The sequence below is a fragment of the Fundulus heteroclitus genome, chromosome 5 (assembly GCF_011125445.2).
Source record: "Fundulus heteroclitus isolate FHET01 chromosome 5, MU-UCD_Fhet_4.1, whole genome shotgun sequence".
NCBI lineage: Eukaryota > Metazoa > Chordata > Actinopteri > Cyprinodontiformes > Fundulidae > Fundulus > Fundulus heteroclitus.
In genome coordinates this window covers 20,332,170-20,360,156 of record NC_046365.1, presented here as the reverse complement: position 1 = coordinate 20,360,156, position 27,987 = coordinate 20,332,170, and the positions used below count along the sequence as shown (strand labels likewise).

Here is a 27,987-nt window from a genome sequence, read left to right as displayed (position 1 = left end):
TGAAACGTTATCGCGTCGACTAGGCTGCCCTAAACTAACCCACAAAGCTTTTAAAGAGCCAAACTTCTGATTTATATTCTGTGCACCAAATTCAATTTTCTTATGCACAACAATTTGCATACTGTAAAAAAGTTGGTAATTTTGTATTTTTATTTTATTAAGGATCCCCATTAGCTGTTGCCATGGCAAACAGCTGCTCTTACCGGGGTCCACATTAAAAACATACAAAACATTTCCAAAAAATTTCATTTCTCAACACACCGCAGTTAAGAAATTACCAGAGAACGCACAAAAAAAACAAACAAGTAAAATAAAAACAGCCAATAAAACGAGAACAAATAGAATAAAACAGCCAATACAAACAAAAACACTTCAGGGCATCAAATGGAGTCTTGGATTCGTTTTAAAAGATAATTTACCATGAGTGCAGCATATGTATTGAGGTAGATTATTCCAAAGACGCAATAATCTATATATATAAAAGATCTCTTTAGAGCATTGCTTTTTGGACCTGGTAAAAACAAACTGCCCATTACTGGAACCTCTTGGTTCCAGTTAGTCTATCGCTAAATGTAGGCGCTTCTTTTTGTGCCAAGTTATTTTGTTAATGTGATATTTATTTAAAATATTAGGGGGAAAGTACAAGGCAATTAATTAAGTAGCTTTCTTTGAGGCTTTATTGTTTAATTTATACTTCATTTTTTAATATATATCCTTCCACGAAACCCATTTTTCCCTACGCTGTGCTGTTCCGGAGCCCCGAGTTTCCAGGTTTCCTTCTTGCAGTGAAGGCAGCACATGTCGTAAACTAAAACTATCTTTATTTTGGGTTTCGGGTATTTAGAGACTACGTGGCCGTGCTCGGCTCAGTATCTGACCCAGATGGTGATCCGAACCCGGAGGCGTGTTTGTACAGTAAATATATGTCGCGTTTATCCTGTCGGGCTTTAGTGCCGTAAACCGTGTTCACCCGCGCATGCTCACAGCGTGTAAACACAGACAGATCCGCATGGTTGCCGAGAGGTGAAATCTAACGTGTGACTATAACAGAGAAGCCTGCAGCATGAAGGAAACACCGCTGTCCAACTGCGAGCGGGACTTCCTACTGAAAGCCATCGAGGAGAAGAAGGTGCGTTTTTATTCTGATGCTTTGGATTGGTCCACGCGTGGCGTCAGAAAACACGATCAAAGCAGTTATCCTCCACGGCGTTGCGTTTTAGCGCAGGGACCAAAGCGGAAAAACACCCAGAATGTGGTAATATTTTCTCCGTTTTCTGGAGACGTGAAGACACAAAACTGCATTCGTTTGGGTGATTTGCCAGAAGTGAAATGATTCATTCTTATTCATAATTATTAGGCTTGAATAGATGTTACAGTAAACATCACTCACACCCACAAATACTTGTTTCCACCCTTATGAGCTGGATGTGTGACCCAGTATCTATCTATCTATCTATCTATCTATCTATCTATCTATCTATCTATCTATCTATCTATCTATCTATCTATCTATCTCGTCTCTCTGCACTGGCTCCGACTGCTTGATTTCTGACGCTTAATACAGAAATTTTGTTCTCCTTTAAAACCGATGCACAGTACGGAATGGTTTAAGATATATTGCCACCAAGCAGTTACCAACAAAACAGGAATTTCCTTACTTTTGTGCCTATTTTGTATAACGTGCAGCGTCTGATGGGAAGCATGTCTTCCTGATTTGATCAAATAGACGACAGCTTTGAAACGTGCATCTCAGCCTCTGCTGTCTCTTCCTGCAGCGCCTGGACGGGCGACAGACGTATGACTACAGGAAAATAAAAATCACTTTTGGAACCGACTATGGATGCTGCTTTGTGGATCTGGGCCAAACCAGGTGAGCGTGCGGTCACAGGTTAGTAGCTCGGTACTAGGAAAAAGAGAGTCCAGTTTGGACCTAAGAAGCTGCTAAGGTCCACATATTAATCAGTGGTCTGTTTGATCCAGCAATGAAAACAAGACCCAGACCTCTGGAGGAGCGCCTTCATGGTGGACTGAAGTCAGCAAAAATAAAATGAAATCCAAAAACGTCGTTAATGGATTAATAAAGATGTTTCTTTTTTTAATACATGCTGATAATATTTGATATGTACCGTTTATGCCTGCATTTAATTTAGTTTAATACATGCTCTGGTTGGAAGCTATGGTTAGGTTCCATTAAAAGTCACTTTTGTCGTTTATTTCTCCATTAAACCACCATTATTTGACTTTTTTCTTTTTTTTAGCAGTCCAGCTGTATTTATATATTTTCTTTGAGCACACTACCCCCCCCCCCCCTTGATTCTACTATAAATAGTTTAGTTTTTACAGCTCAGTGCTGATTTTTTATCTCTCATTCATAGCGCTTATGAGGCAGGCGAGTCTCTGGCTACGTTCACACTGCAGCCTGAAGTGACCCAATTCCTTTTTTTTTGTCCCTATGCGACCTGGATCTGATCTTTTTATGACAGTCTGAACAACAGAGATCGGATTTTTTCAAATGCGACCCAGGTCGCTTGGATATGTGGTCCTGAATCCGATACGTATCTGATCTTTTCTAATGCGACCTGTGTCTGTACGGCCAGGTCGCATTTATCCGACCTGTACGTCACTGATATTCGACAAACGTCACTAACGGTGGACCTGGCTGTACCAAAGAAGTTGACTAAAAAAAAAAAAAAAAAAAAAAAAAGAGGTTGGCTATTGTGTGTTAACAAGCACCTGTTGCAAGTCCATACAGCAACGCGTTTACTCGCTGCTACGGCCGCCGAAGATTCGTGTTTTTACGTGAGAGCACTAAAGAGATCCGTTCAGACGCACATAAAGGTTGCCTTTCTCATTCAAAAATTATGAATGAAGTCCGTATCGGTAAAGCCGCTCACATCACTAAAATTTGTTTCTCTTCCTTTTCGATCTTCTTAAAAAGATTGTGTTGGTAATGTGCTGGCTCCGGTTGGAGAATAACGTAAAGAACGCAAGATACGCTGCAGCATTACGATCCATGTTAACTTCCACAAACAATGAGCACGCTTGCTACGTATGACGTCATCGCGTCCTCTACTGCGCATGCGGGACACTTAGTTGTATGAACACAGTTCACACAGGAGATCACATACAAGTCGCATATATTTGGAAATGTGAACGGACACGCAAAAAAAAAATACAATTTCACAAAAAAAAATCGAAATTGAGCATCAAGGCCTGCAGTGTGAACGTAGCCTCAGAGAACAACAAACACAAAACAGCGCATAAGGAAAGGGTGCATGTTTTTTTTTTTTTACATATTTTAACAAATTAGAATAATTTAAGCATGCAAATTTATTCCCCCCCTTTCTCTCCGACATCCCTAAATGAAACCCAGTGGAACCAGTTGCCTGCAGAAGTTTTGCTTAAACACTGGATGGTTTCCGGCTGCGTGTAATTCAGTATAACCCTCAGAGGTTTGTTGCCAAAGGTCACACAGGGGACGGCATAACGCCAGATGTTCTGATCGGATGAGACCGAAATATACGTCTCCAGCCTGGGTACAAAACGCTGGACGACACCGTGATACTGAAACACGGTGGTGGCTGCATCATGATGCGGGGGTGTCTTTCTCCTGCTGAGAGGTGTCGTCTGCTGGGAGCCTCTGGGAAGATGGATGGAGCTAAATACGGGGGAGGAAGCCTGTTTTTAGGCTGCTAAACAAGCAAAGTTGGGGTTTCATCTTCCAGCCAGACAACGGCCCCAAAACGTCCAGCCTGGAAACAGATGAAGGGTTTAGACGAGAGCACGCTGTTGGCTTAGAAAGCGGTGGGTCAGAGCCAAAGCTGCAGTCTGTAGGTGATAGCCCAGAGGAGCTGCAGCGGTAACCGCAGCAAAGGATGCTTCTATGAGCTACTGATGTCGTTTCTGATGGAGTTTCGCTCCGAGTCACGGCTGTGTGCTTCTCAGGGTCATGGCCCAGGCGTCCTGTGAGCTGGTGGCACCCAAAGACAGTCGCCCCAACGAGGGAATCATGTCCTTCAACCTGGAGCTGTCGCCGATGGCCTCCCCAGCCTTCGAGCAGGGAAGGTGAGGACGAGCCAAGGATCTTTGTGTGTGTGTGTGTGTCCCATAACCCCCCCTGCTTGTTTACCCTCGGCGTTTCATTACGCCTTAAAGAGTTTAGCCGGCTTGCTGGAGCAGAAAATCATGAGCGGCACTTTTCTGTCTCCCTGCAGACAGTCGGAGTTGTCGGTGAAGCTGAACAGACAGCTGGAGAGATGCCTGAGGAACTCCAAGTGCATCGATACGGAGTCGCTGTGCGTGGTGTCTGGAGAAAAGGTGATGCACGCCGCGAGACTCTGAGAACAAACTGCAAAGAAACTGCTCAGATCCCAGCTGACGAGGCAGGGGCCGCGTTTCTCTTGATAAAACCTCGTACGCTGTAGCCTCTCAGCTATTAAGTGTTTTAGGGAGTCTTTCTAAAATCCCTTTATTCAGTACGGTGCGTGACCTCCGTGTTTATTGACATCCTTGATGAAATAACTTCTTTAAAAATGTCTCTTTTTTAATTTAAGTTCATTCAGAGGGAGGCAGATATATCCTGTCTTAGGAAATAATCTGTTTTATTGTCGGCACAATTATTGGTACCCCTAATAGTAACATTTAAAATGTTTTTTTTTTTAAGTGAGATCAGGGAGTTTGCGGGACACCTCTTGGGTGTCATGAGATGATTTGATATGTGCTACAAAGATTTTGTATTTTTCTATTTGTGAAACCGGTACCAAAGTAAAACTTTATAAAATGCTCAACACTTTTTATCTTAAAGCAGGAGGATGGCTGCACATTTTTGTGACTGTTCTTTGAAAAATACTACTTTATTCTCATAATTTTACACTTTATTCTCAAAATATTAGGACTTTATTCTCATAATTTCCCCCCAAAAAGAGACAAAAAAAATCCCACTGGTGAAAAGGGGCTCACCATTCTGTGGCACGGTAGTTTTGGAGGTTGCAGGCTGAGAAGTCTGGGAACGCTCTAGATCAGGGGTGTCAAACATCCGCCGAACAATTTAGTCCGGCCTGGTGGCTAAATGCATTATCATTATTCAACAAAAAAATAGAGCTCTTTTTGTCTTAATGCCAAAAAGAGCTCATCAGATTTGACTTTCACAAGTGGAGCAGTACTGCCTTTGCCATAGTGCTCCACTTGATTTATGAATATGAATAGTTTAATTATGATTCATGCGGGGAATATCTCAAATGATATGGACACTACAATGGGAAAGTAGGAGAGGAAAGGAAGAACAAGAAGAAAAAAAGAAAAGATGAAAGAAAGGAGATAAAAGGAAGAGAATGATAAAACAATTATTGAAAAAAACATGTACTTCGTTTAATTTAAAATATGCAGTTCCTATATTGTGCTGTGTTTTAATTAGCAGATGGTAGCACTGAGCTTCAGATGTGGAAAATTGATTTTAAATCATTTCTTAATTTTTATCTGTTTGATGTATTTTGTCATGTAGGACAGTGTTTTTAAGTTCCAGAAAATGTGAATAAATGTTTTTCAACAATGTACAATCACTGTGATCAGTTATTATGCATAATGCACAAGTAAATGTTTAACTGAGTAAACGTATTGTTGAAATTGCACATGCTTTTCTTAAAAATGCTGAGGTTACTCATAATATATTGTGTAAAAGTGAAATTCATTTATTATAAAAATTAACAACAAGTCCACTTTTATTAGTTCTATTTAATCTTGCAATGAGTTAACTCGTGTGGCCCTCTTGAGATCAGATTAAGCTGAATGCGGCCCCTCAACCAAAATGAGTTTGACACCCCTGATCTAGATGATCATGAACCATGTCTGAGGTTAAACCTCTTCTACGGTAATACTCATCTTTGCCACAGGGTAGCACTATCTCCACGGGATCTTTGAGTATTAGAAACCTTTTTAATAGTTAAATCAGCCTGTTTTCATAGGGGTCCCTTCAGATTAAGAGCTTGGCTTTTATTCTGAAGGGACCCCATAGGGTCCAGTTGTATTTTTGAGGCTGTTAAACACGCACACCCCTATAAAACAACGACGCTGTGGCTGCGATGCAGGTGTGGAAGATCAGAGTGGACGTCCACACGCTGAACAACGACGGGAACCTGATGGATGCCGCCAGCGTGGCCGCCATCAGCGCCCTGTGCCACTTCAGACGCCCCGACGTCGGCATCCAGGGGGAGGAGGTCACAGTGGTGAGTCGGCCGGGGTCCTCTGAGGAGAGCGAGGGGTTTAAAGCCTGATTGCTCTCTTCACGGCATGCCGGCGTGTTGTTCTGTCTGCAGTACGGTCCAGAGGAGAGAGACCCCATTCCTCTGAGCATCTACCACATGCCCATCAGCGTCAGCTTCGCCTTCTTCCAGCAGGGGTGAGGAGACCGTTTTCTCCGTGAAGCTCCACCGTTATTCCTCTGTGTGTGTCAGAGATGCAACAGCTATGATAAACGTGAACCCTGTCCTCTGTGCAGAACGTACCTGCTGGTGGACCCGTGCGAGCGGGAGGAGCGCGTGATGGACGGCCTGCTGATGATCGCCATGAACAAGCACAGAGAGATCTGCTCCATTCAGTCCAGCGGGGGGATCATGCTGCTGAAGGAGCAGGTGGGCTCACCAGAACGCCTTGAAAATGTTTTAAACCAATAAATGTGACCTTGGTTATTTATGTGAGCCTGCTCTCGGCGTGGCTGCTGTATTTAGACAAGACTCTCAAGCACATTTAGGTCATAGTCATTTCTAGAGATGCACCGATCTGCCTGTTTCTGGTCGATACGGCGCACCGGTTTCCAGTTTACTTTGAGGCGGGAGCGGCTGATTCCAGTTAGCCACTATGGCGTACGAGAGGTTCAGCTCAAAAAGGTGCCTCACGGTAAAGTGGTCGATGCATTTGTTCACTGGAAGTGGTTCTTATTTGCGATGCCGGGTCTGAGTCGACCGAGGGAAAACCGGCCCGTTCCCATCTCTGGCCTATTGATCGGTGCGTCTCTAGTTGTTATGAATCTATAGTTGGTTTTTTTCTAAGTCAAGATTGTCTCACAAACTGTAAAACAAATCAGAAATACTGAAATTGCTGATCATTATTAGTGTTGCACCGATACCAGTATGGGACAGGGCTCCGATCCAGCACTAAAATGATGGCATCAGTATCGGCGAGTACCAACAAATAGGCACCGATACCATTTTGATGTTTGTATGTCACTTGAACGCAGCCTTCTCTCTCCTGACTAGTATTACACATGTTATATGAGTTCATGAATGTTGCACTATTTTGGCATTTGAGAGCCAAAACTCAGGGTTTAAAAGAGATTATTCAATTATTAATGTAATTTTACTGTCTTTCTGTTGCACTACTATTATACATGTTATAATTTCATGAATGTTGCACTATTTTGGCCTTTGAGAGCCAAACGTTTATTCAACTATTGTCACCCATTACAGGTAGGCAATAAAAAGTTCGGTAACACTTTATTTGAAGGGGTGTACATAAGACTGACATTACACTGTCATAAACATGACATAACAGGTAGGCAATAAAAAGTTCTACTACCTTAAGTAGTATGCAGTTCTTCATATATACACACACATCAATTTCAAACAGACGGTATCGGTATCGGCCAATACTGCACAGCCAGGTATCGGGTATCGTATCGGGGCCAAAAAATGGCAGTGGCGCAACACTTAATTATTAGTTATGGTTGGTTAGTACTAAAACTAACTGCAACTGCGTAGTTTTTCTGTATCTGCGTACATTTCCTCATGGTGTTTTTTTGTTTTTTTTCCCCTCTGTGGTGGTGAAGGTGATGAGATGCAGCAAGATAGCCAGCGTCAAGGTGTCTGAGATCACAGAGCTCATCAACAAGGCTCTGCTGAATGACAAGACTGCCAGGTGAGCTGCAGGGTTCCTTATATTACTGTTTGGTTTAGGATGGGAAAGCCACATATTGATCACATGTTGAATGACTCTAAACTCAACTTGATATAAATCACAATACATCTGACTTGGACTTTTGAACCAGGACTTTACTTGCAAAACAGCGATTTGATCCCACCTCTGGAAAAATAATCACCTTACGCCATTTCAGAAGGTAAATCTGTGTGTTTTTTTGTTTTTTTAAATTTCACAGGAAAGCAGGCGGTAGGTGTGGTTTTGCAGAGTCCATGCCTCAGGAGCGGATCACAGCGCTTAAAACGGACCAGACGTCCGTGGAGATGACGGATGTCGCCGAAACAGCCAGCAGCGTTTTCCAGACAGCCGAAGCTCCGCCTCAGACGTATCCTGAAGTGATCTTAAAAGAGGACAGGGAGAGAAATATATATATCTTTGCTAGTTGGCCTCTTTAACCCCATCCATCAGGGCGCCGTCCCCATTGGTGCCGGCACCAGGGGTCGGACAGGTAGGGGAGGGTGTGCGCAACACCTGGGGCCTGGAAGAGGAAGGGGAAGAGGAGGAGAATGAGGAAGGAGTGAGCAGCGGAGGGGACAGCGTGGAGGAAATGACGAAGATGGAGGAGGAACAGCATAAAGAAAGCAAGAGCAGAAAAGGTTTGATTATTTTCTCACTTGATGCTGAAGTCCTAAAGGAAGTTTTTCTCGTTCTTTTGCTTTTTTGTCTCAGGTCACCAAATAAATCTATATATTTGATGAATATATATGTCCAGCTATCATCACAGAACCTTAAACTCAAAACCACAGTTGCAAGGCCACCTCTGAATGATGTAGTAAAAAAATAAAAATAAAAAAATGAGATGAAATAAGTTTTGGAGTGGCCTACTCAAGCTAACGAAGGCACAGCTAGTTATTAGGTTTGGGGGAGAATTGCTTATCCCCAGAGGAGCAGGTAGGTTTTGATAACTTTCTTTACCCCCAATGAATTAAATCATAATTAGAAAATTGCCTTTTGTATTCAGTGGGGTTTTCTTTATCCATTATTAAGTATGATTGTAAACATTTAAATGTGACAAATAAAAAGGAAAAAAAAAAAACGGAGAAATGTTTAAGGCAAATACTCATTGCAGCACTGTCGGAATCTGCTTTCTCTTTAAGCGGATGTTGTGGAGATATTAGACAGTGACGAAGAGGAGGAGGAGGAGGAGGAGGAGGTGGTCATCCTTTATCCCGAGACAACAGGAAAAGCTAAGTAGGTGCACCCAGATCTTTTTCATTAAAGCTGAGGAAGTAGACGCACATAATAATGCTGGTTTCTCTCTTCTGTAGAAATGCAGGTTCCAGTTCTGGCCAGAAGGGGGCAGCAACATCCAGGAAACAAAGGAAGAAATGACTTCGTTCTCTTGATCTGACGGCAGCTTAAAATGAAATAAAAACAACATAAAATACTACTAAATAACATTAAAATTCACTGTAATGTAACATTGACCAAATAAATCTATTTTTTACAACGTTTAATTGTTTTGTTGTTGAAGGGCTTATGAATCATACATAACAATTAATCACGGATTTAGTTTTCCAATTGTCAGACAAGTTGTTAAAACAAATATTTAATGTTACCGGGAGGAATACGTTGACCAATGGTAGTTTATAAAGCAGACTAGGTTTATGGGAAAGCGTTAAGAAAAGACAGGTTCCACCGAGATTTGAACTCGGATCGCTGGATTCAGAGTCCAGAGTGCTAACCATTACACCATGGAACCTGCGCTGGTGTCGGGCCGACAGAATCACTATTGATACAAGTCATTACAGCAGGTTTCCGCCTGATGTCTGCTGCTGACAACAGCGCGATCCCGATAGGAACAATGGACGGACAGATGTTAATTCCGTTCCGATGAAACGACCAGTATATCCGCCTACAGCCACCGCTAAATAAATATCTCATAGAAATAGTAAAATGCTGTAATTATGGACCATTCAGTCACCATCCGATCTGCTGTGGGGATCAAATAAAATCAAATTACGTTTATTTTTTTTCTAGAAGGAAGGATGATCGTAGAATAGGAAAAGTTTTTATGATTTTAGCGAAACGTTAGTATTTAATCCCGATGTGCTGCGTCGTCTGCTGATTGCTGTGAAGGGACAAGAAAACAAGTTGGCCCGTACGGGGATCGAACCCGCGACCTTGGCGTTATTAGCACCACGCTCTAACCAACTGAGCTAACCGGCCATGGAAGCGAGCGATATCAGTACTCGTTAAGAATTACAACCATGTGAAACTCTACAACATGACAACGACTTTACGTTCGCGAGCTGAGGCTTATAGCTTGATGTGAAAGAGAAACCCCAAACACACAGCCAGAGCTACTAAGCATATTCATGTGTTACACAAATTAAGTTCCGACAACTTCAGCAACTAAGATATACTTAAGAACCTATGAAATTCACGTTTTCCATTCAGTCTTATCGATCTTGAGCTACTGAATGTTGTAAAACACAATGGATAGAGGTAGAGGCATACCCATAAAACGTGGAGCTGTGATCGTGGAGTACTCACTATGGGGGGCTGAATGAATAACGCTTGCCACACCTTTCAGATTTTAATTTGGGGAGAAAAAAATAAACATGCATCCATTCCATCGGCTTAGAGTTCACTATTTTGTTTAGAAATTAATTATGATCGATCATGTGTAGCACTTCTGCACATCGCGTGTGTGTGAACGTACAAATACCGCGAGATTTCGGTTTGCAGGTAAGGTTATTTAGAAATCCCCAAACCTCCAAAAAGTGCTGTGAAGTTTGTTGGTGTCAGTGCTTTTGCAAGGAGCTGCAGACTGTACGCTTTCCCCTTTGGTCCCTAAAGCCTTTTGAATTTATTCCAGCCAATCATTGCCAGATAATTCCCTTCATCACTGATAAGCAGCCATTAGTGATACTTTAAATGGCAGCGATGGGTTTACTGTGACTGGGTGATCCTGCCACCCAATCCTTTCCACAAACACAAATTAATGACTGCTTGAGAAGGCTACTTTGTGTTTTGCCTTCTTCCACTGACTGTCTGATAAGAGACAGTGAGAGGAGGTATTATGTATTTCTCACACACACACACACACACACACACTGGAGTGGAAAAGTACAGGACACAGCAACGTCTCTCTCCACTCCTCATCTCAACCTGAGATCTACGGCCTGACAGGAAAAGCTACTTAATCCCACTTGGTTGACACTTGCAGTGACTGAACTCTGTGTGACCAGCGTCGCACAAGCAGTGCTGCTGGTTCATCCCTACCAGGCGCCTGAAGACCTGACCTGTTCCTATAGTGTTACCGGTGTTAGTTTTATCGTTTGGGGACACAATCTCACAGCCTGGCCTCAAGTGACCCAAAGGGAAAGCGTCTGAACACTTGGGACTCTTGGGACTCTAGCTTTGCAGTGGAGAAGTCCTCCGTTTTGATACCTGAGCTCCTTGGTTCTAAATAGAGAAGCTGTTGGTTCCTGTTATGAAGGTGAGCTTCCTAATTCAAACCAGATACACTGCTTACAATCGTTCCAAAAATATAAATTTACAATATGTTTGCTGGGAGCTATGCGGGGAAACACCAAACCATTTAACTTCAGCCTTTATTCTGACAGAACATCGCCCCGTTGTGATTTACACTGGATTACAAAGTAGGACCTTGACAAGCCTTTACAGGTTTACAGCAGAGAGAGCAACGCACGTATGAACAGCATCTGTGACAGGATTATTATTACACAAATATATTTGAATAATTCGTGATAAGTGGTCTTGAAATGGACAGAGCCACCCACACCCACTGCTATTACAGCCATCCCGGAGGTGAAATTCTTAACTTTGTTCTGCAAAACTCAAGACAGACCAGTTTTATACTTTAAAAGTTAATACATTTAGAAAAAAAAATTCTAAATGATACATTCTACTAAGCTTTAATAAAAAGTAAAAAGTGTTAATATACAGTACAAGAGTACAATAAAGGTAAAAATCAGCACTTCAGTTGTAAAAACATGGATGCGTTCCTGTGTGTCCAGCATGTACATGTAGGGCTTATTTTTCCTCTCCAGCCAGTTCAAAAGTCCTCAAAATAAACGATACCACTCCACGAGGTACCAGAAAAGTGACTTAGAGTAAAACCCGATGTGATGAAGTCCGGCGATGGCCAGTTCTCAGTGGACCGACACCAGAGCCGAACCGAACACCGCATATCTGGGTTTCACAAGCAAGCCACAATCTCACCGCACAACAAACTGCCAGGTCTTTATATGAAGACGAATACATGAAAAAAAAAAAAATACAAGCGGTATTCAAAAGTGTTTACAATCCAACCATCAAACAGGAAAAAAACAACCACATACGGTTTTGAGATTTAAATTGTCAGGATAGCAGCTGCTTGAAAGAAAATGGCCCTTCTGTAAATGAGTTTTTCATGCATTATTGCCACGATATATAAATATATCTCAATAACTTAGAAAATCACAGAAACGTTTTTTTTCCCCCAGCAATTCAACTGAAAGTGAAACTCAAGTTGTATAGATTCAGAATACATAGCCTGATACATTTCAAGGGCCTATTTATGTGAATTTTGATGGTTGTCTTCCAGATTATTTAAATCCAATCTTGTTTCTCAGAAAAAAGTTAACATTAAATACGACCAATTATTTATTTATTTTACACAAAAATCATAAGTTATAGTCTATGCAGCTATAAGGAAGACGGCTGACTTGACCGTCATCCTGAAAACAGCCAGACACTGATGAGGAGTGCTGTATCCAAGCAGATTCATGGAAAATTGAGTGGAAGGAAAACATGTGTTAGAAAAAGGTGCGGGGTTACCTGCAGCTTTGAACGAGAATCAAAAGGTGTCTCGTTATAATTTTCATTAGTGAGTTTGATTTATTTTTCATTTCTGAAGAGGATCTCAGGACCTGCTCACTGGTAAACCGAGCGGTGTCCTAAACTTTAAGAAACACTGCTGAAAATTACACAGAGATACTGGGCCAAAAATCCCAGATTAAAAATAAGTTTTTATTGGTCTGATGTAATTTTCAGCTTTTCTGAGAAACTTCAGGTTCACTCTTTGATCTGAATTACTAAATAAATCAACATTTCAACGGCATTCTGAGTTGACAGTTTAGCCTCACAGTGTCTTTTTCTATTTAAAAGCTTAGGGGACAAATGTGCAACTCTGTTCTTTGGTAGGCACAAGGCTGAGCTTTTTATTTTATATCATTTAACAAAACAAAAAAAAGTTTTTTTTTTTTTTTTTTTTACAAAATACATATTTGAAACGGCTTTCTGGTTATAACTGAAGCGCTTCCACTTCAGTGATGTACGACCATAAATGTTCATCGTAAATGTATGATATTTAAACGTTCAGAAAGTGTGCACATAGTGGAATCTGGCTTTATTGTTCCCCCTCTTTGACATCCCACCCCCCAGTCAAAAAAGGCCAGGCCTCCCTCGGCCTCTTCAGCAGCTGGTGGTGCGCAGCAGCGTCCTGGCTGCAGCGGCGTCCTCGTTGGTGTCTGGAAGTTTACCATCTGACGCGCCGGCTGTCTGTGCCTCCTTGCGTTTGATGTCGAACACGTCCCACTTGTCGGACAGCAGGTTTTTGGTGAAAACTATGGACGCCAGCCATGAAAAGAGCACGATGGACACCAGCGACATGAGCATGATGGTTGTGCGGAAGGGGAAGAACTGGGTTAGCTTCCCCTCCTTGTTCAGCCGGCAGCCGGGGAACCTGATGGCGGGCGGCAGGCCTATCAGCGGCTCGCCGCTCAGCACCCTCATGACAAGGCCCAGGATGTAGCCCACGCAGGCTCCATAACCATTAGACACCTTAAAGAAGAGCACGCAGACCAGCTGGGGAAACATTATGGTGTAGGACATGTCCACGCCCACCAGCCAGAAGACCAGGACGCTGCTGTCCAGGAACGTGAGGCCAGTGCCAGCTAGACCCACCGCCACCACCGAGATCCGGATCACCCACTGCATCTCGTAGTCCGAGGCCTGAGGGGGCGATAACAGGGGAAAAGCAACATTAACATGGAGTATTGTTCACGCAGCCTTCCTTTACAGCTGAAACAGAACTGATATCATCCAACAGGTCTGTGTCTCTCTGTTAAAGTGTGAGAGACCAGATAAAAGTGTTATTATTGTTCAGAATGAAAATGAAGGCAGTTCCTATTTGTGTACGCTACTATGTAGCAGCACCGCTGCAGAACCTGCCACAGCGGCAGAGATAGTGACGTTGGTTTCTCTGGGTGACAATATCTTTGAGCCAATAGACCCCTTGCAACCACGTGACTCCGTTACCCAGAACCCCTTGCGTGGCGGCCATATTGGTTGGCACGCCATTTGACGAAATGACTAGTTCTCCACGTATTTTTCTTCTTTAGATAACGTATCACAAGATCGTTTTAAGAGTAAGTTGATGGTTGATGGTATCAGATTGCCAGATCCACACAGCAAAAGCCTGAAGGGACGGAGCGAGTCTGAAATGCTGGCCAATGGTTTCGTACCGCGACACAGCTGCTTTATAAACACGCAGGCCAGTATGGACAAGAGAGCACGAAAGCCATGGAACCACTGGACGGCTGCAATTATTTTATATCAGGAAAAAGGCTCCATCAAACGCCCGCGACGCAATGAGGGATTAAGCGGTCAGAAAATGGATGGATGGATGTTCAGACATGTTTGTGTAACAGCAGAAAGCAGAGAGGAAGACCCGCCCGGTAGGTTAAAAAAACATCACTCACTACGGATTATTTTGGTGTTTTTGTCTTGTTAAAATGGGTGGGGGTGTCGGCGACATTGCAGCGTAAACATAGAAGTACTAGCGCCCATGAACGGGCGGAGGGGAGGTGGCGATCGCTACACTGGCCGGAGAGCCGCCGCGGTCTGGAGCTGCAACAGCTACACGGCCCCTCCGCCGCTGTTGCTGCTACAGACAGCGGCGGAGGGGAGGTAGCTATCGCTACACGGGCCGCTTCTCCGGCCCGTGTAGCGATAGCTACCTCCCCTCCGCCGCTATTAAAGTAGAACAATGACTAGAGCAGAATTAAGTTGTAATTTACCGGAGATGAAGTGTAGACTGCAAATTCTCTCGTAGTATGTTGGCTCCCCCAGTCCATTGGGAGGGTCTGCCTGCGATCTTTTCATTGAAAATATCCAATTCTTTCTTCTTTCCTCATCCTTCGGTAAACGACAGAAACGTACATCCAACGATTTGGAATGCCTCTCTGTGCAACCGGGAGCACAACAAGTCGTAGGCATTGCTTAGATTCCAAAAATAAACTAACTAAAAGTACGCTCTAAATCACCCGTTTTGTCATGTAGTAGATGGGCTGTCAGGCTAGCCTGCCCACCAAGATGGAGGCGCGCACCCCCGATCACGTGACTGTGACATCAGATGCAAGGGGTCTATAGCAATACTAATTCACACTTCCAATGCAGTACACTCATTAAACATGAGGAGGGCGCTACACAGACCTAAAAAAATGCAGGATTTCAACAAATGTGCAATAAATTGTCAAAATAATAACAACAGGGAAATGTAGACAGCATTATAGAAAATGCATGTATTCAGATTATTAGCTAAAATGCTAATCTCTTTCCAATTGATGATGCTAGACTGAACAATGCTGTCTGAGAGGTTCAAAGCTTGGGAGATTGTTTCTGAACATCACTCTGCTTTAAACTGCTCCACCACTGACCGGTCTGCTCTGTTCCTTGTTCTTCATGCTGCCGTTCTTACTAACATTCTCCAAATAACCTACGAGGCTTTTGCTAAACAGCTGTATTAATACTAGCTGTGTTTAACTAAATGTCTTTTTCTAGTACGGTGACATTTGAAAGCAAGTGCTTACCTGGAGATTTTGATTTACGGATACTGTTTTAAAGGGGATTGAATGAAAACGCACGGCTAACATTTAATTTCTTTTGGGAAATATTTGATAAAACCTGGTATAATTTCCCTCCACCTCCCAGATATGCTCTACTTTGTGTTGGCCAATCCAATAAAATCCCAGTACACCACACTGAGGTTTGTGGTTGTAACATGAAAAAAAAAGCTTAGTTGACAGAAAACCCTGCAGCAAAGGTTCCTGGGTCTTCCTCCAAAGTTCTCACCTGCTTCCTGATGATGTTCTTGTAGATGTTGGAGGAGAACAACGAGGCCGAGGACAGGAGGGCTGAGTCCATGGAGGACATGACAGCAGCAGCAACAGCTCCGATACCGATGACCGACACGTAGGTGGGTGTGAGGAACTGCAGAGCAATGGGGAGAATGGATCCTGCCTGCTCACGCTGATACGGGGTGGGTAACCCATATGCAGTGGTGTTCCAGTCTGGGAATCATTGGACAGAACACATTTAGGGATACTAAAAGCCAGGAGAGGAATTATGTACGTATATCTGAACACCTTAGTAGAAAAACACAACGTTTAGACCAGGGGTGTCAAACATACGGCCCACGGGCCGGATCCGGCCCGCCGAATAATTTTGTCCGGCCCTGTGGCTAAATGCATTATCATTATAAAAAAAAAAATTTTTTTTTTTCCAGTGTCTTGTCTGGCAATGTGGCAATAAGAATTGTTGTCTTAATGGCAAAAAGAGCTCATCAGATTTGACTTTCACAAGTGGAGCAGTACTGCTTTTGCCATTGTGCTGCTGCTTGATTTATGAATGTGAATAGTTTAATTATGATTCATGCGGGGAATATTTCAAATGATATGGACACTACAATGGGAAAGTAGGAGAGGAAAGGAAGAACAAGAAGAAAAAAACAAAAGGTGAAAGAAAGAGGAGATAAAAGGAAGTGAATGATAAAACAATTATTGAAAAAAACATGTACTTCGTTTAATTGAAAATATGCAGTTCCTATATTGTCCACGAGGGGCGCTGTCTTTTAATTAGCAGATTAAGCTTCAGGTGTGGAAAAATGTAAATCATTTCTTAATTTTTATCTGTTTGATGTATTTTGTCATGTAGGACAGTGTCTTTAAGTTCCAAAAAATGTGAATAAATGTTTTTCAACATTGTATAATCACTGTGATCAGATCTTATGCATAATGCACAAGTAAATGTTTAACTGAGTAAAAGTATTGTTGAAATTGCACATACTTTCCTTAAAAACGCTGAGGTTATTCATAATATATTGTGTAAAAGTGAAATTAATTTAATATAAAAATCAACACGTGTGGCCCTCTTGAGATCAGATTAAGCTGTATGCGGCCCCTCAACCAAAATGAGTTTGACACCCCTGGTTTAGACAGTAAATCGGGTGATTTCATATCAGACGTTTCCACAGGTGGACGTCGAGGAGGAGGCGTACCTGTAGACGCAGCGACAGCCCCGACCAGGACAGATGGGATACCCAGCACCAGGCAGAAGGCTGCTGAGGCGAAGCAGGTCATCTGAGCCTGGGTGTAAGATGACGAGGAAAGGATTCTTTGGTAGAACGCCTGGTAGGCCAAGCCGCCCAGAGCCTGGCGCAAATACACAGTGAAGACACGATGACAGGAATTAGTTTGCGCGGAAATATAGGACAACAGGAGCAGACACGATGTCCCAGTGTTGTTATGCTTGGCTGTTTTCCTCAGCTAATGATTAAGTCAACAACTGCGCTATATTTCATTTAACTGTTGAAGTGGCAGGAAATAACATTTATCCCCCAGCGAGCATGCAGAAGCTTCTCCCGCGCTCCACTCACCAGCAGCATGAAGTCGTCGAACCACTTGCCGGCCTCATTGAGCTCCACTGTGCCCACCCAGGGGGCCTGGAAGGTCTGGTTGTACGCCGAGAGCGAAATGTCCACAGAGTGGGGGTTGGTCAACAGGAAGGGAACGCACACCCACTGTAAACGCAAACACAAGCACGCAAATAAGTCTCAATAATGGCGAAAGAAGAAGCTCCGTTTCTACAATCTACAACCGTTTATGCTCAGCTTAGAGTTGGGGAGATTCTTTACTTAAAAAGTCATTTAATAAAAAAAAAAAAAATAATTCCATTACTTATTTTTTCATATCAATTTATGAAAATATTCAATGTCTAAGTCTATAAAATGGAAAAATGGCAAGAAAAGAAACTAACAGGTCAGGAAAATCTTATTAAAATCTGAACACTGCTTTTTCATTCAACATAGGAAGATCAAGAATAAACTGTTTTGAAACTTTACTACTTGAGCTGCATTTAGGCTAGTTGCTGTTTAGCCTTGATGAGAAACACGTAATCCTGCTTGCTTGGAGTTGTCATTGAACTGCCTTGCTGTAGGATCGATTGGCGGAGGCAACCTGCAGTAAGATACTGCCAGCTACACTCAAGCAGTTTGGTTTGGTAGCTAATCGTCATTAAGGAGCTATGCAGCTCTTGTAACTAGATTGTTTTTTGCTAAATTGCTTATTTTTCAGGCTTTTTTCCCCCTAAAATCAGATAGTTGCTGACGTTTCTTTTACCTGTGCTGTACCAGGCTAAATCTTTTAGAACCAGTAGTCTTCTACGAACACGACTCTATTAAGCATCAGTACTTGTTTGCGCTGTTCGGGGCTGAACTTACAACCAGATAAAACTTCACTTCTATCAGGTATTATTTTAGCTTTAAGACAGGTCAAATAAAGTAGTTATTTTCACTCATAAAATTACATATTTAACACCCGATGACTTTGTGGTCTTTAAATCTCTGACTGCATTCTCAACACAACACTAAAACATATTTTATACAAACATTGTGAACTTTGCAGGGTGAAAAACATAGAAAACAGCACACTATCTAAATGACAGTAGTTTATCATTACTATAGTATTACAGTAAACGCGTGAGCAGCTTTGAAGTCCGTTTCTCTTATGACGATGACGCTACACAACCCAGGACTGGTGTTGTGTATCTGCTGTGAGACCCACGAGGTTGTACCCAACCACGTCTTATTACTTTGTAGACAGTGACACTCCTCAGAACGACACGAGACTCTTCATAGCTTATTAATCCACAGTAATGTAGACGGCAAAGCAGCTCAATGTATATAAGAGGCCATATTTTCAGCTCAGTCATTGAAAGATAAAGGAACTGGTATGAAAATATTATCTTGTTTACAAAATAAGACTTAATGTTCCCATGTTTTTTCCCACATTTTCTCATTTGTTTAATGTTCCCATAATTCATGCAAAGCATTGTGGGTTGTAGCAACCAGGTGGATAACTTTTCCATTCATCGCTGAGCCTTTTGAACGCCGTACATCACAGAGACAAGCCAGAGATCTAAGCCACGGTTTTGTTGTTCTGGTACATTGAAATCTAAGAGCTTTAATTTTACAAGTAATCCGATAGCCCGCATTACCACAAGCCAACTTTCAACTCAACTGAAATATTATTCCTCAATATGCTGCCATCCATATCGTTCCACTCTGGTGCGGCTAAGTAATGTGATAGGACTCGTCGCCTAGAGGGCTTTAATATTTATCAGGAAAGGAGATGGCGCTGTAAAGAGCAACTTTAAACATGCACGTTATAGTGTTTTACGCACAAGGCTGACAAAGATGAGGATTAGCTGGATGACGTCCGTGTAGGCCACAGAGTAGAGCCCCCCCAGCAGGGTGTAGACGATGGCCACCACTGAGGAGATGATGATGGAGTAGACGTAAGGCAGCTCCAGGATGACTCTCATGGTTCCAGCTGGAACAACACAGCAGAGAGATGAGTACAGGCGGACTGACAGCGTCTTGCCTTCTGTGGGCACATGCAGGTCTTTACTGTCATAGTTTAGTAACACAGCTTTGTTAGAGTCGCAGTCGCTCTCTCACACAGACATATCCAGATTTAGATGCATTCACTTATGTTTTTACACATATGCTAATGTATTGAGGTTAACACTGAAATGTTAACAAGAACATGGTCAGGAAATACGTTTGTGTCATTTAATACAAGTTACGTTTAACGCCTTGGTGACTGTGGTTAAATACTGTAATTAACCAAGAAGGTCAACAGAAATGATACAACTGAACCATAATAAAAAAAAAAAAAAATCTGAGGCAATTTACTCATGTGACACTATTTTCACCAACTTGGGTCGTTTACGTTTAAATACTGATTATTTATGTAGTTAAACAAGTGTGAAAAGTAAAAAAAAAAAAAAAAAAAAAGAAACATGTGTATTAATAAAAGACTTGTTACTCAAACAAGGCAAGCAAAGCATCACTACCTTCACCGTCTCTTCTCCCACATTGCCATCGATCCCCCTGCAGCAGCCTGCAGCCACACCACAACAAAGCCCTTAAACAGAGAAGTGTCAGATCGGCACCATCTATCGCCACTCACCCCCCGGTGGACAGTTCCCCTCTCCCCTCCACCTGCTGATTTCACCCACCACCCACTCTCAACTTTCTGTCCTCCCCACCGGCTTTGACCCAGACTCTCCATACCAACGCAGCACCTTTAAAAGTTTTTCATACCCCTTGAACATTGTTATCTCAGCTCGCATTGCTACGACAATCTTCAATGTCTTTTACTGGGATTTCTCCGCGATCAGGATAAATGCTTTTCAACGGTGTTTAAATATATAAATCTGAAAAGTGTGGCGTGTATTTGTATCCAGCCCCCTCTTGCTCGGTAACTAGGACAAAATCCAGAGCAACCAGTGCCTTCCGAGGCTACCTAATAAGTAAAAAGAGTGTCATTTAATCTCAGTATAAATCCAGCCGTTCCTGTGAAGGCCTCAGAAGTCTGTTGGAGAACATTAGTGAGCAAACAGCACCGTGAAGACCAAGAAACACACCAGACGGGTCTGGGAGAAAGTTGTGAAGAAGGTCATCAAACAAGATCCAAGGCCTTTAACATCTCCTTTAACAAGAGATAGCGTGTAGCTAACCTGACCGCCAAGGTGAGGAGGACATCAAGCAGAGATGGGCTCACGGTAACTCTGGAGGAGCTGCAGAGATTCTCAGCCCCAGTGGGACACTTGTTCACAGGGCAAATACTAGTTGGGTCTTTCTGACTTTTTTTTTTTTTAGAAGAGTGATAAAAAGAAAGTCAACTCATGATCTGTAGGTGTTTGGATTATTTCCTCATTTTGATCATTTAGGGTTGCTGGTGAAGATTCTCAGCCATCCAGGTCATGGTCATTCCAAAAAAAGTAAAAAAAACAAAGCAACTGGACTTGTTTTCCGTAGTTGAAGACGTTTTGCTTCCTCTCCCGGAAGCTTTCTCAATTGGCAGTAGTATAAAGCTTGGTACTGCATCATTACTCCAGACTTTTTGAATTGAGAAAGCTTCCTGGAGAGGAAGTGAAACGTCTTCAACTACGGAAAACAAGTCCAGTTGCTTTGTTTTTTACTTTTTTTGGAAGAATCATTTAGGGTTGTTTATTATTGTCATTTAGGTCTTGCCATATAGGTTAATTCCTTTGTGTTGGGAGTTCTTAGTTATTGTGTTCTGGTGTCATTGCATTTTATTTTGGCTACTATTTTGAGTGTTAGTCTTTTTCCCTTTGGTTTGCAGCTCATGCGTAGCTTCCTCTGTATTCAGTAACCCTCAGCTGGTCAGGATTCCCCCTGATTGTACTCGCCTGGTTTCCATGGCCCTAATCACACCTCTGTAATTAACTGTGTGGTTGTAACTGGTGAGAGGTGGTTCTACAAAGTATTGCCCCTGGGGGGGGCTTTATGCCTACGCACACCACACTTTCTATTTGTAGAACACTTTGAAACTCATGTATCCTTTGCTACTATGTGCTGTGCATTACCTAAAAATACAGTTTATGGCTGAAAAATGTTCAAGGGGTTTGAAATACTGTTGCAAGACATTGAACCTTTATTCTTTTTAATATGTATTGACATGGTTTACAAAAAGGTATTTTTGTATATATGAATTAATCTCAAAACCTGCACATAATAGTTGTTTTAAGTCTTTCCCCTTCCGCAGCACTTTAGCATTTCCTACCTTTTCTATCACCGGTGTTGCATCCAGTAGTTTAGTTTAAACTGAAATGTTTCAACGAAAATGAGTTAGCTAGAAGCGGTAACATGAACAGCATCCGTGCAATCTGAAATTCACATGAACTAAATCTAGACTTGACCTAGTTATGTCTGCATGCACATCCAGATCTACTTAGGTCCTAAAGGTGTTTGATCTGTAACTTATCACATGATGTAACACATTCACTCCATCGTAAATAATGTCTGTTCACCAGATATAGGATGTACCTCTGATCTATGCTGTGCTGCGACTCCTATGTGCTAAATGTAGCAAGAGGAAAGGTGAGAGACTCGAAGACTCAATGTGCAGAGTCAGAGATGGGCCCTGTGTTGTTTTTAGATCCTTGCCCCTCTCACAAGCCCCATGCTTATGCGCACATGCACAGATACAGACAACCACACGCTGTGCTTCAGTTCTGTCCTGTTACAGACTTCTTCCTGGCAGATAAGTGAGTGCTGATACCACCTGGTATGTGACGGGGAAAGCAAAGTGTTTAAAAAGTTGAGCAGCTCCTGGAGCCGAGCCATCCAGCACAACCAGAAGCTCACTTCTTACAGCTTCTAGGAAACGATCCAGAGGGTCAATTGCTCTGAGCACTCTAAGGTGTCAGGTGTTTTCTGTGCATGTGTGCATATGCAATGTCCCAGTGCATGTTAGGGATCTTTGCACAACTGATCCAAAAACAACACCTTGAGGTATGGCTAAAATTTGTCGGGTCCCCTTATTATAGATCTGCATAGATAGAAGGGGGCTGCTTTGTGAATATGATCGTTGATTCGAGGGTCTCACACACTGTTAACTGCTTCCTTTTCTTCCAAATCTGTTTTACAAACATTGTTAGAAAGACAATTATTAGGCACAGTGTCATGCAAACATATTCAAATGCACTGGACTTTTTCCTCTTTTTGCATTTTTATTAGATTTATGAGACAGACAAACACAAAGTAGTAAATAACTGTGAAAAGCAAGAAGGACACATGATCATTCAAAAATGTTTTCTGGGAGAAAAAAATAAATACAATATGTGGCATCCATTTGTATTCAGAGTCTCTGAGTTTAAACCTTGCTAGGCCGTCTTTTGCTGCGGCCACAGCTGCAAGACTTTTGGGTTATGTCTACCAGTTGTGTACATCTAGACACAGAGATTTTTAAGCATTGCCAGAAGTTATCCGTTTGTGTCTATGCTAAAGAAAAGCAACCCCACAGCACGATACTCCCACCGCCATGTTTTAGTGCCACGGCAAAGTGCTCAGAGTGATGCAGGGTTGTTTGCAGGTCAACAGATTCAATTGCGGTTTTAGCCTGGTTTGGCACCTGTCAAGTCAGAAGCACTCGAGAGCGAAAAAAGTTATTTTAAAAAAACGACAAAAGAAGCAAAAATGATGGGAATCTTTTTACCTGCTCCGCAAAATATGATCATTTTAAATAAACAAATTAGTAAAGATTTTCTGTAGGACAGGGATGTGCAAATCATTGAAGATCCGAAGGTTAAAAAAAGAAGAAGAAATTTCTCAATTATCTTATTATTTATTGCAAATTGTTTTGGGCTCGACTGAAGAAAAAAAAAAAAAACTTTTTTGTCTAGCAATGTAAGAAGAGGATTTGAGTCAGTATTTCTTTGAAAACACTTGCTGTTATTTACTCAATTTTAATACATTAATTCAAAGCAGATTTTAATGCACCAAAGTCTGCCTTTGAGAAAACATCATTTGATAGATGTGGTCCTATATACCATGACATTAAAGAGTACGTAAAAAGTGTGGTTATTAAAGGACAAATGCTTTGTGTTGTAGCCAACATTGTAATAATTTTGCACTAATTAAGAATAAAAAGTTTCAGGATCAGCCTGTTGTACCGGTGGGTAAAATCGTTCTTCAGATGTAGCTGAGGTGCCGAACAAAATCAGTACCTGCTTTAATCTAACTAGAGGGCATTCTTGCTAAATTAATCTGGAGGCTTTTTTAGAAGAATAACTAAACAGAACAGCTGGATCTACGCTCAGAATTAAATCACACACTGATGGTTTCTAAAGCCAACTAAATCCTCAAGATTTTATTTAGGGTGTGTCAAAGTAAAGGAGATTGAATACATATGTATGCCACAGTTTTCCGACCTTAATATGTAAAAATAAATAAAATAAAAGTAAGTAGATTTTTTTCCTTCCACTTCACAGTTATGCACTACTTTCTGTTTGTGGTTATAACCTGATAAAATCTCAAAAGGTTCCAACATAGAAATACTTCACTAGCTTTACAAATCATGTGAGATTACTTTGATTAACCATTTATACCCATTGCAGGATGTGTGAAAACTGGATCTGTTAGTTCATATTGCACAAAAGAAAAAGAGAAAAAAGAGATTTATGTCGACATATAGTAAATCTAATCAAACAAGTTCATCCCTCACGTTCTCCTCCCCCAAAACACACACCAAAGAATTTCGTTAGGTGCATTAACACACACAGTCACAAACAATATCACTGGGAAATATGCAAATCATAAACATTGGTACATAAACATTAAAAGGTGTGTAGACGTAAAAATAAGACATTTCAAATGTTTTCCATAGTAAAAAGGAATTTACAAGATGAAATGTGTTTTTATCTCATCCAACCAGAGTCTAGGCAGACTGGCAGCAGAATTTGACAAAACAACAACACTGCAAACTATTCCTCTGCAGTAAAATGACTTCAACTACTTCCTAGTTACGCTGTCTAACTAAGTCATTTTCATTTACTTTAATATTATCAGTCATTAAAAACATTAAAAACAGAAAAAATTGCAGCACTATCATTACCATTGAAGCTTACCAGTGAATTATTCAGATAACCGAACTGACTGATCACAGGAATCTAGTAAATCTACCAATTTACCACACATTTGAGCTTAAAACTTTTTTCTTTTCTGAAGGCCTAAATAAATGTTTTTCTCTGTCTGATACTAAATAATGCTGAACCTGTTCTGTTTTAGGCCAGTTAGGATAAAAACATAATAATAATTTAGATTAGCTAAATGTCAGAATAATGACAGGGTGAATTCACAGTGAATCAAGTCCTGTACCAGCTTAGGCTGAAAGACCACTCGGAGAGGAAGGAGCTAAAAACAACATAAAAAGACAGATTATAATTTTCAAATGCATTCAGGCCAAAGACCTTAGTTTTTTTAGAAGAAATGTAGTCTGAGAAAACTGAAGAAGTCGTTTGGCTGTAATGACCATGGTATCATACAAGACATGAGCCAGGATGTGAAGCTTGGACACAAATGGGTCCTCCAAATGGTCAAGACCCACAGATTAGTGACTAATGGACTTAAAGACAACAAAGTCAATGTCTTTGGAATTGGTCATCAGAACTGGACTGATCTCAGTGATCACTCAAGAGAAAAAAGAAAAACACCTTCAACGCTTCATAAACCCTTTAACCAACGTGTGTAAATATCTGCTTTCAACTTTATACAGTAGGTGTAATGCTTTTTTAGATGCTAAATGTATCTATCAAATATCTGAGCTGGCATTTCAGAAATAAATTATCTACAGCCTGAGTGAAGTGAACTGGAGCGAAACACGCTCATCCTGACTAGTGTCCTGACTCCTGTAAGGACAGACAGTTTGAGGATAATTTTAATCTTTTTATGCATTGGTACATAAATATCTTTCTCTCCTATATATAGATATAGAGACATATAAACCTTCTCCCCCTACTTCTATTAGTTTATTCTACGTGGATAAACAGTCTAATTTTGATGCTGTAGTACCCAGCTGTTTTTCTACTCTCCTGTTTGTGCACACTATGTACCCTGAAGAGTTTTGGCACCTACATGTTCACAGAGGAGCGTTCTGGCACACGTTATAGTGCCGATCATTTTTACAGCGTGATGTAACGTACCCAGGCTGACAAGCGTGCGTGCCACCCACAGCACATCGGCCACCAGCGCGGGAAAGATCAGTGCGCTGCTCAGGACGTTCCCATATTTCTTCTGGAACGGATCCATCATTGTCATGTACTTGTTCTCTCTCATAGGCTTGGCAAAGAAGAAGCCACCTGCAGAGGGAGAGTACCAGCATAAGACTGTGGAAATGATCTAGTCATTGAGGTCGCAACAAGGTTATATTTCTGTCATTTAAGAACCCAGATGAAGAGCAGAGGGAGCGGGTAAGCAGGCGAGTGAAAGGACACCTGTTTGCGAGAACAATAGCAGAAACCAGGTTCCTTCCTGATATCCCAATAAGCACCTAGAGCTGAGACCAGGCGTTCTTCTGGTCAACAATGGACGGCTGGAGAACAGGGAACGTTACATTTCCTGCTCAGAGACAGGGATTTTCAGTTCTCATAGCACAAGCATTGTGACAGCGTCGGTCATTTCAGCTGCTGAGCCAAACCAATTTGTTTGTTCGGCTCATTTGAAGGTAACCTTCCAAACTTCCAGGCTGAACTTATTTCCTTGCACCTGTTGCCTGATTGCTCATAGACCTATTTTTATCATGAGCAGCACGTTTAATGATGCACGGAGTCAGACTGAGGTTGGGGGAGAGCGGGCTGCACTTGTTTTCTAACGAAGCTGGGCACAGTTTGATCTGTGTTGCCCTTGCTGCCATAATAAGAGTAATTCCCATCCAGATGACTGTGCTTATCACAGCACTGCTGCTAAGCAAGCACCATGTCATGTAGGAACTGTTCTTAATGAATCCAGGGTAGGATAGGGCAAGCCTCAAATGCCAAGAAAACATAGTCTATCTTGCAAAAGTAGTGCATAGCTGTAAAGTGGAAAGAAAGGGATGCTTAGTTTTGAATTTTCTTTCCAAATTAAAGTGTGGTGTGTATTTGTATAACCACTTTGTGCTGTAATTTCATACCTTTTATGGTGCAACTATATAAGTATTAGACATCTAAACATTTTTAGACGGATAATACATACATTTTTACTAATTTTTCTTTGTAAAATAGATCGGGTTATGTCAGATTAGATGGAAAGCTTCTGGGAACATACTTTTTTAAGTGATAGCAGTACTACCACATGAAAATGTTTTGATTTAAACCAGTCCAGTGTAGCTCTGGCTGTATGCTTAGACTAGTCCTGCTGGAAGGTGAACCTCTGTCCCAGTCTCAACTCTTCTGCAACCTGTAACAGGTTTTTCTTTCAGGATTGCCCTATTTTTAGCTCCATCCATCTTGTCGTTAACTCTGACCAGTTACTCTGTTATCGATGAAGAAAACTTTGCATCTGACCAGAGCACAGTCTTCCACATGTCTCGGTGACCCCTGCATTGACCTCTGGCACAATGCTTCAATGCGTGTCCGCAGCTCTTCCAGAGTCACCATGGGCCTCTTGACCGTTTTTCTGATTGAGGCCAAATCTTGGTATTTACAATTTTGATCTAACCTTTATCTAAACAGATGAAGTCGCTTTCAGATAAAAATCTCTTGTATAAGAGCGACCTGGCAAAGAGATCAGCAACATGTGTTATCAGGGTTCTTGCTAGTGCATTTCCATGCTCTCCCGTCTCCTCCCTGCAGCTGCACACCTGAAGTCTGCTGACATGTGGAAAGCTGCCAGAAGAAAACATGCAACACACCTCTTTATAGACGAGATAAACACAAAAGGTGTTGTTCGTGAAACTTTCCCAGGCAGACAGACAAAAAAAACGAAAAGCTGAACAGCGCTACGTGCAAAGCTACCAGTATGACACGGATGTTTGAGAGCAATTAGCTAACGCTAGCTGTTATTAGCTTGACGGTCCAGGTAGGTGACTTCTGAAGCCGATTGCTTGCTCTGGATTTTATTTAGGGGCATCAGTACAAACAGGGATGAATACATCCACGTCTCACCATTCAGATTTTCTTTTGTACAAAGTTTAGAAAAGCATACAGCTATTTCCTTCCACTTCACATTTACTATCTCGTGTCAGTCTAACTTATATAATCCTAATTAAATGCATTAAAGTTTGCAGTTGTAATGGGATAAAAAGGTGAAAAAAAAAACACAGCAATTTATGTTTATAATCCCACCATCAGAACCCTCCCGATTTAATGTGGACAGTTTAACCAGTAAAACATGGCTTTTTTTTGTATCTAATAATAAATATCTTTATTTATTATGTAACA

General features: G+C 41.7%; 2 protein-coding genes and 2 non-coding genes across 5 annotated transcripts in view; 1 reads left to right on the top strand and 3 right to left on the bottom strand.

The window, feature by feature from the left end:
- The first annotated feature begins 862 nt into the window (after positions 1–862).
- On the top strand, positions 863–9,425 carry exosc9 (exosome component 9). The gene is made up of 12 exons (XM_036137139.1): positions 863–1,129; positions 1,776–1,870; positions 3,946–4,065; positions 4,215–4,317; positions 6,084–6,221; positions 6,312–6,394; positions 6,494–6,626; positions 7,820–7,908; positions 8,147–8,293; positions 8,377–8,564; positions 9,066–9,159; positions 9,237–9,425. The coding sequence occupies exons 1-12, from the start codon at positions 1,064–1,066 to the stop codon at positions 9,298–9,300; spliced, it is 1,320 nt and encodes a 439-aa protein (XP_035993032.1). The 5' UTR covers positions 863–1,063; the 3' UTR covers positions 9,301–9,425.
- A 173-nt stretch (positions 9,426–9,598) lies between these two features.
- On the bottom strand, positions 9,599–9,670 carry trnaq-cug. Its single transcript has one exon. It is a non-coding gene; the product is annotated as a tRNA-Gln (tRNA).
- Positions 9,671–10,063: 393 nt separating this feature from the next.
- Positions 10,064–10,137, bottom strand: trnai-aau. Its single transcript has one exon. It is a non-coding gene; the product is annotated as a tRNA-Ile (tRNA).
- Positions 10,138–11,510: 1,373 nt separating this feature from the next.
- The window catches only part of LOC105931515 (high affinity choline transporter 1), a 35,613-nt gene continuing 19,136 nt past the window's right edge, over positions 11,511–27,987 (bottom strand). For both annotated transcript variants that reach the window (XM_036137138.1, XM_012870220.3), the window contains exons 4-9: positions 25,771–25,926; positions 19,441–19,589; positions 17,636–17,779; positions 17,258–17,411; positions 16,054–16,271; positions 11,511–13,932 (exon numbers count right to left, since the gene is read on the bottom strand). In XM_036137138.1, coding sequence (XP_035993031.1) covers positions 13,393–13,932; positions 16,054–16,271; positions 17,258–17,411; positions 17,636–17,779; positions 19,441–19,589; positions 25,771–25,926 — 1,361 coding nt within the window. In that variant the 3' untranslated portion in view covers positions 11,511–13,392. The remainder of the gene's footprint in view (positions 13,933–16,053; positions 16,272–17,257; positions 17,412–17,635; positions 17,780–19,440; positions 19,590–25,770; positions 25,927–27,987) is intronic.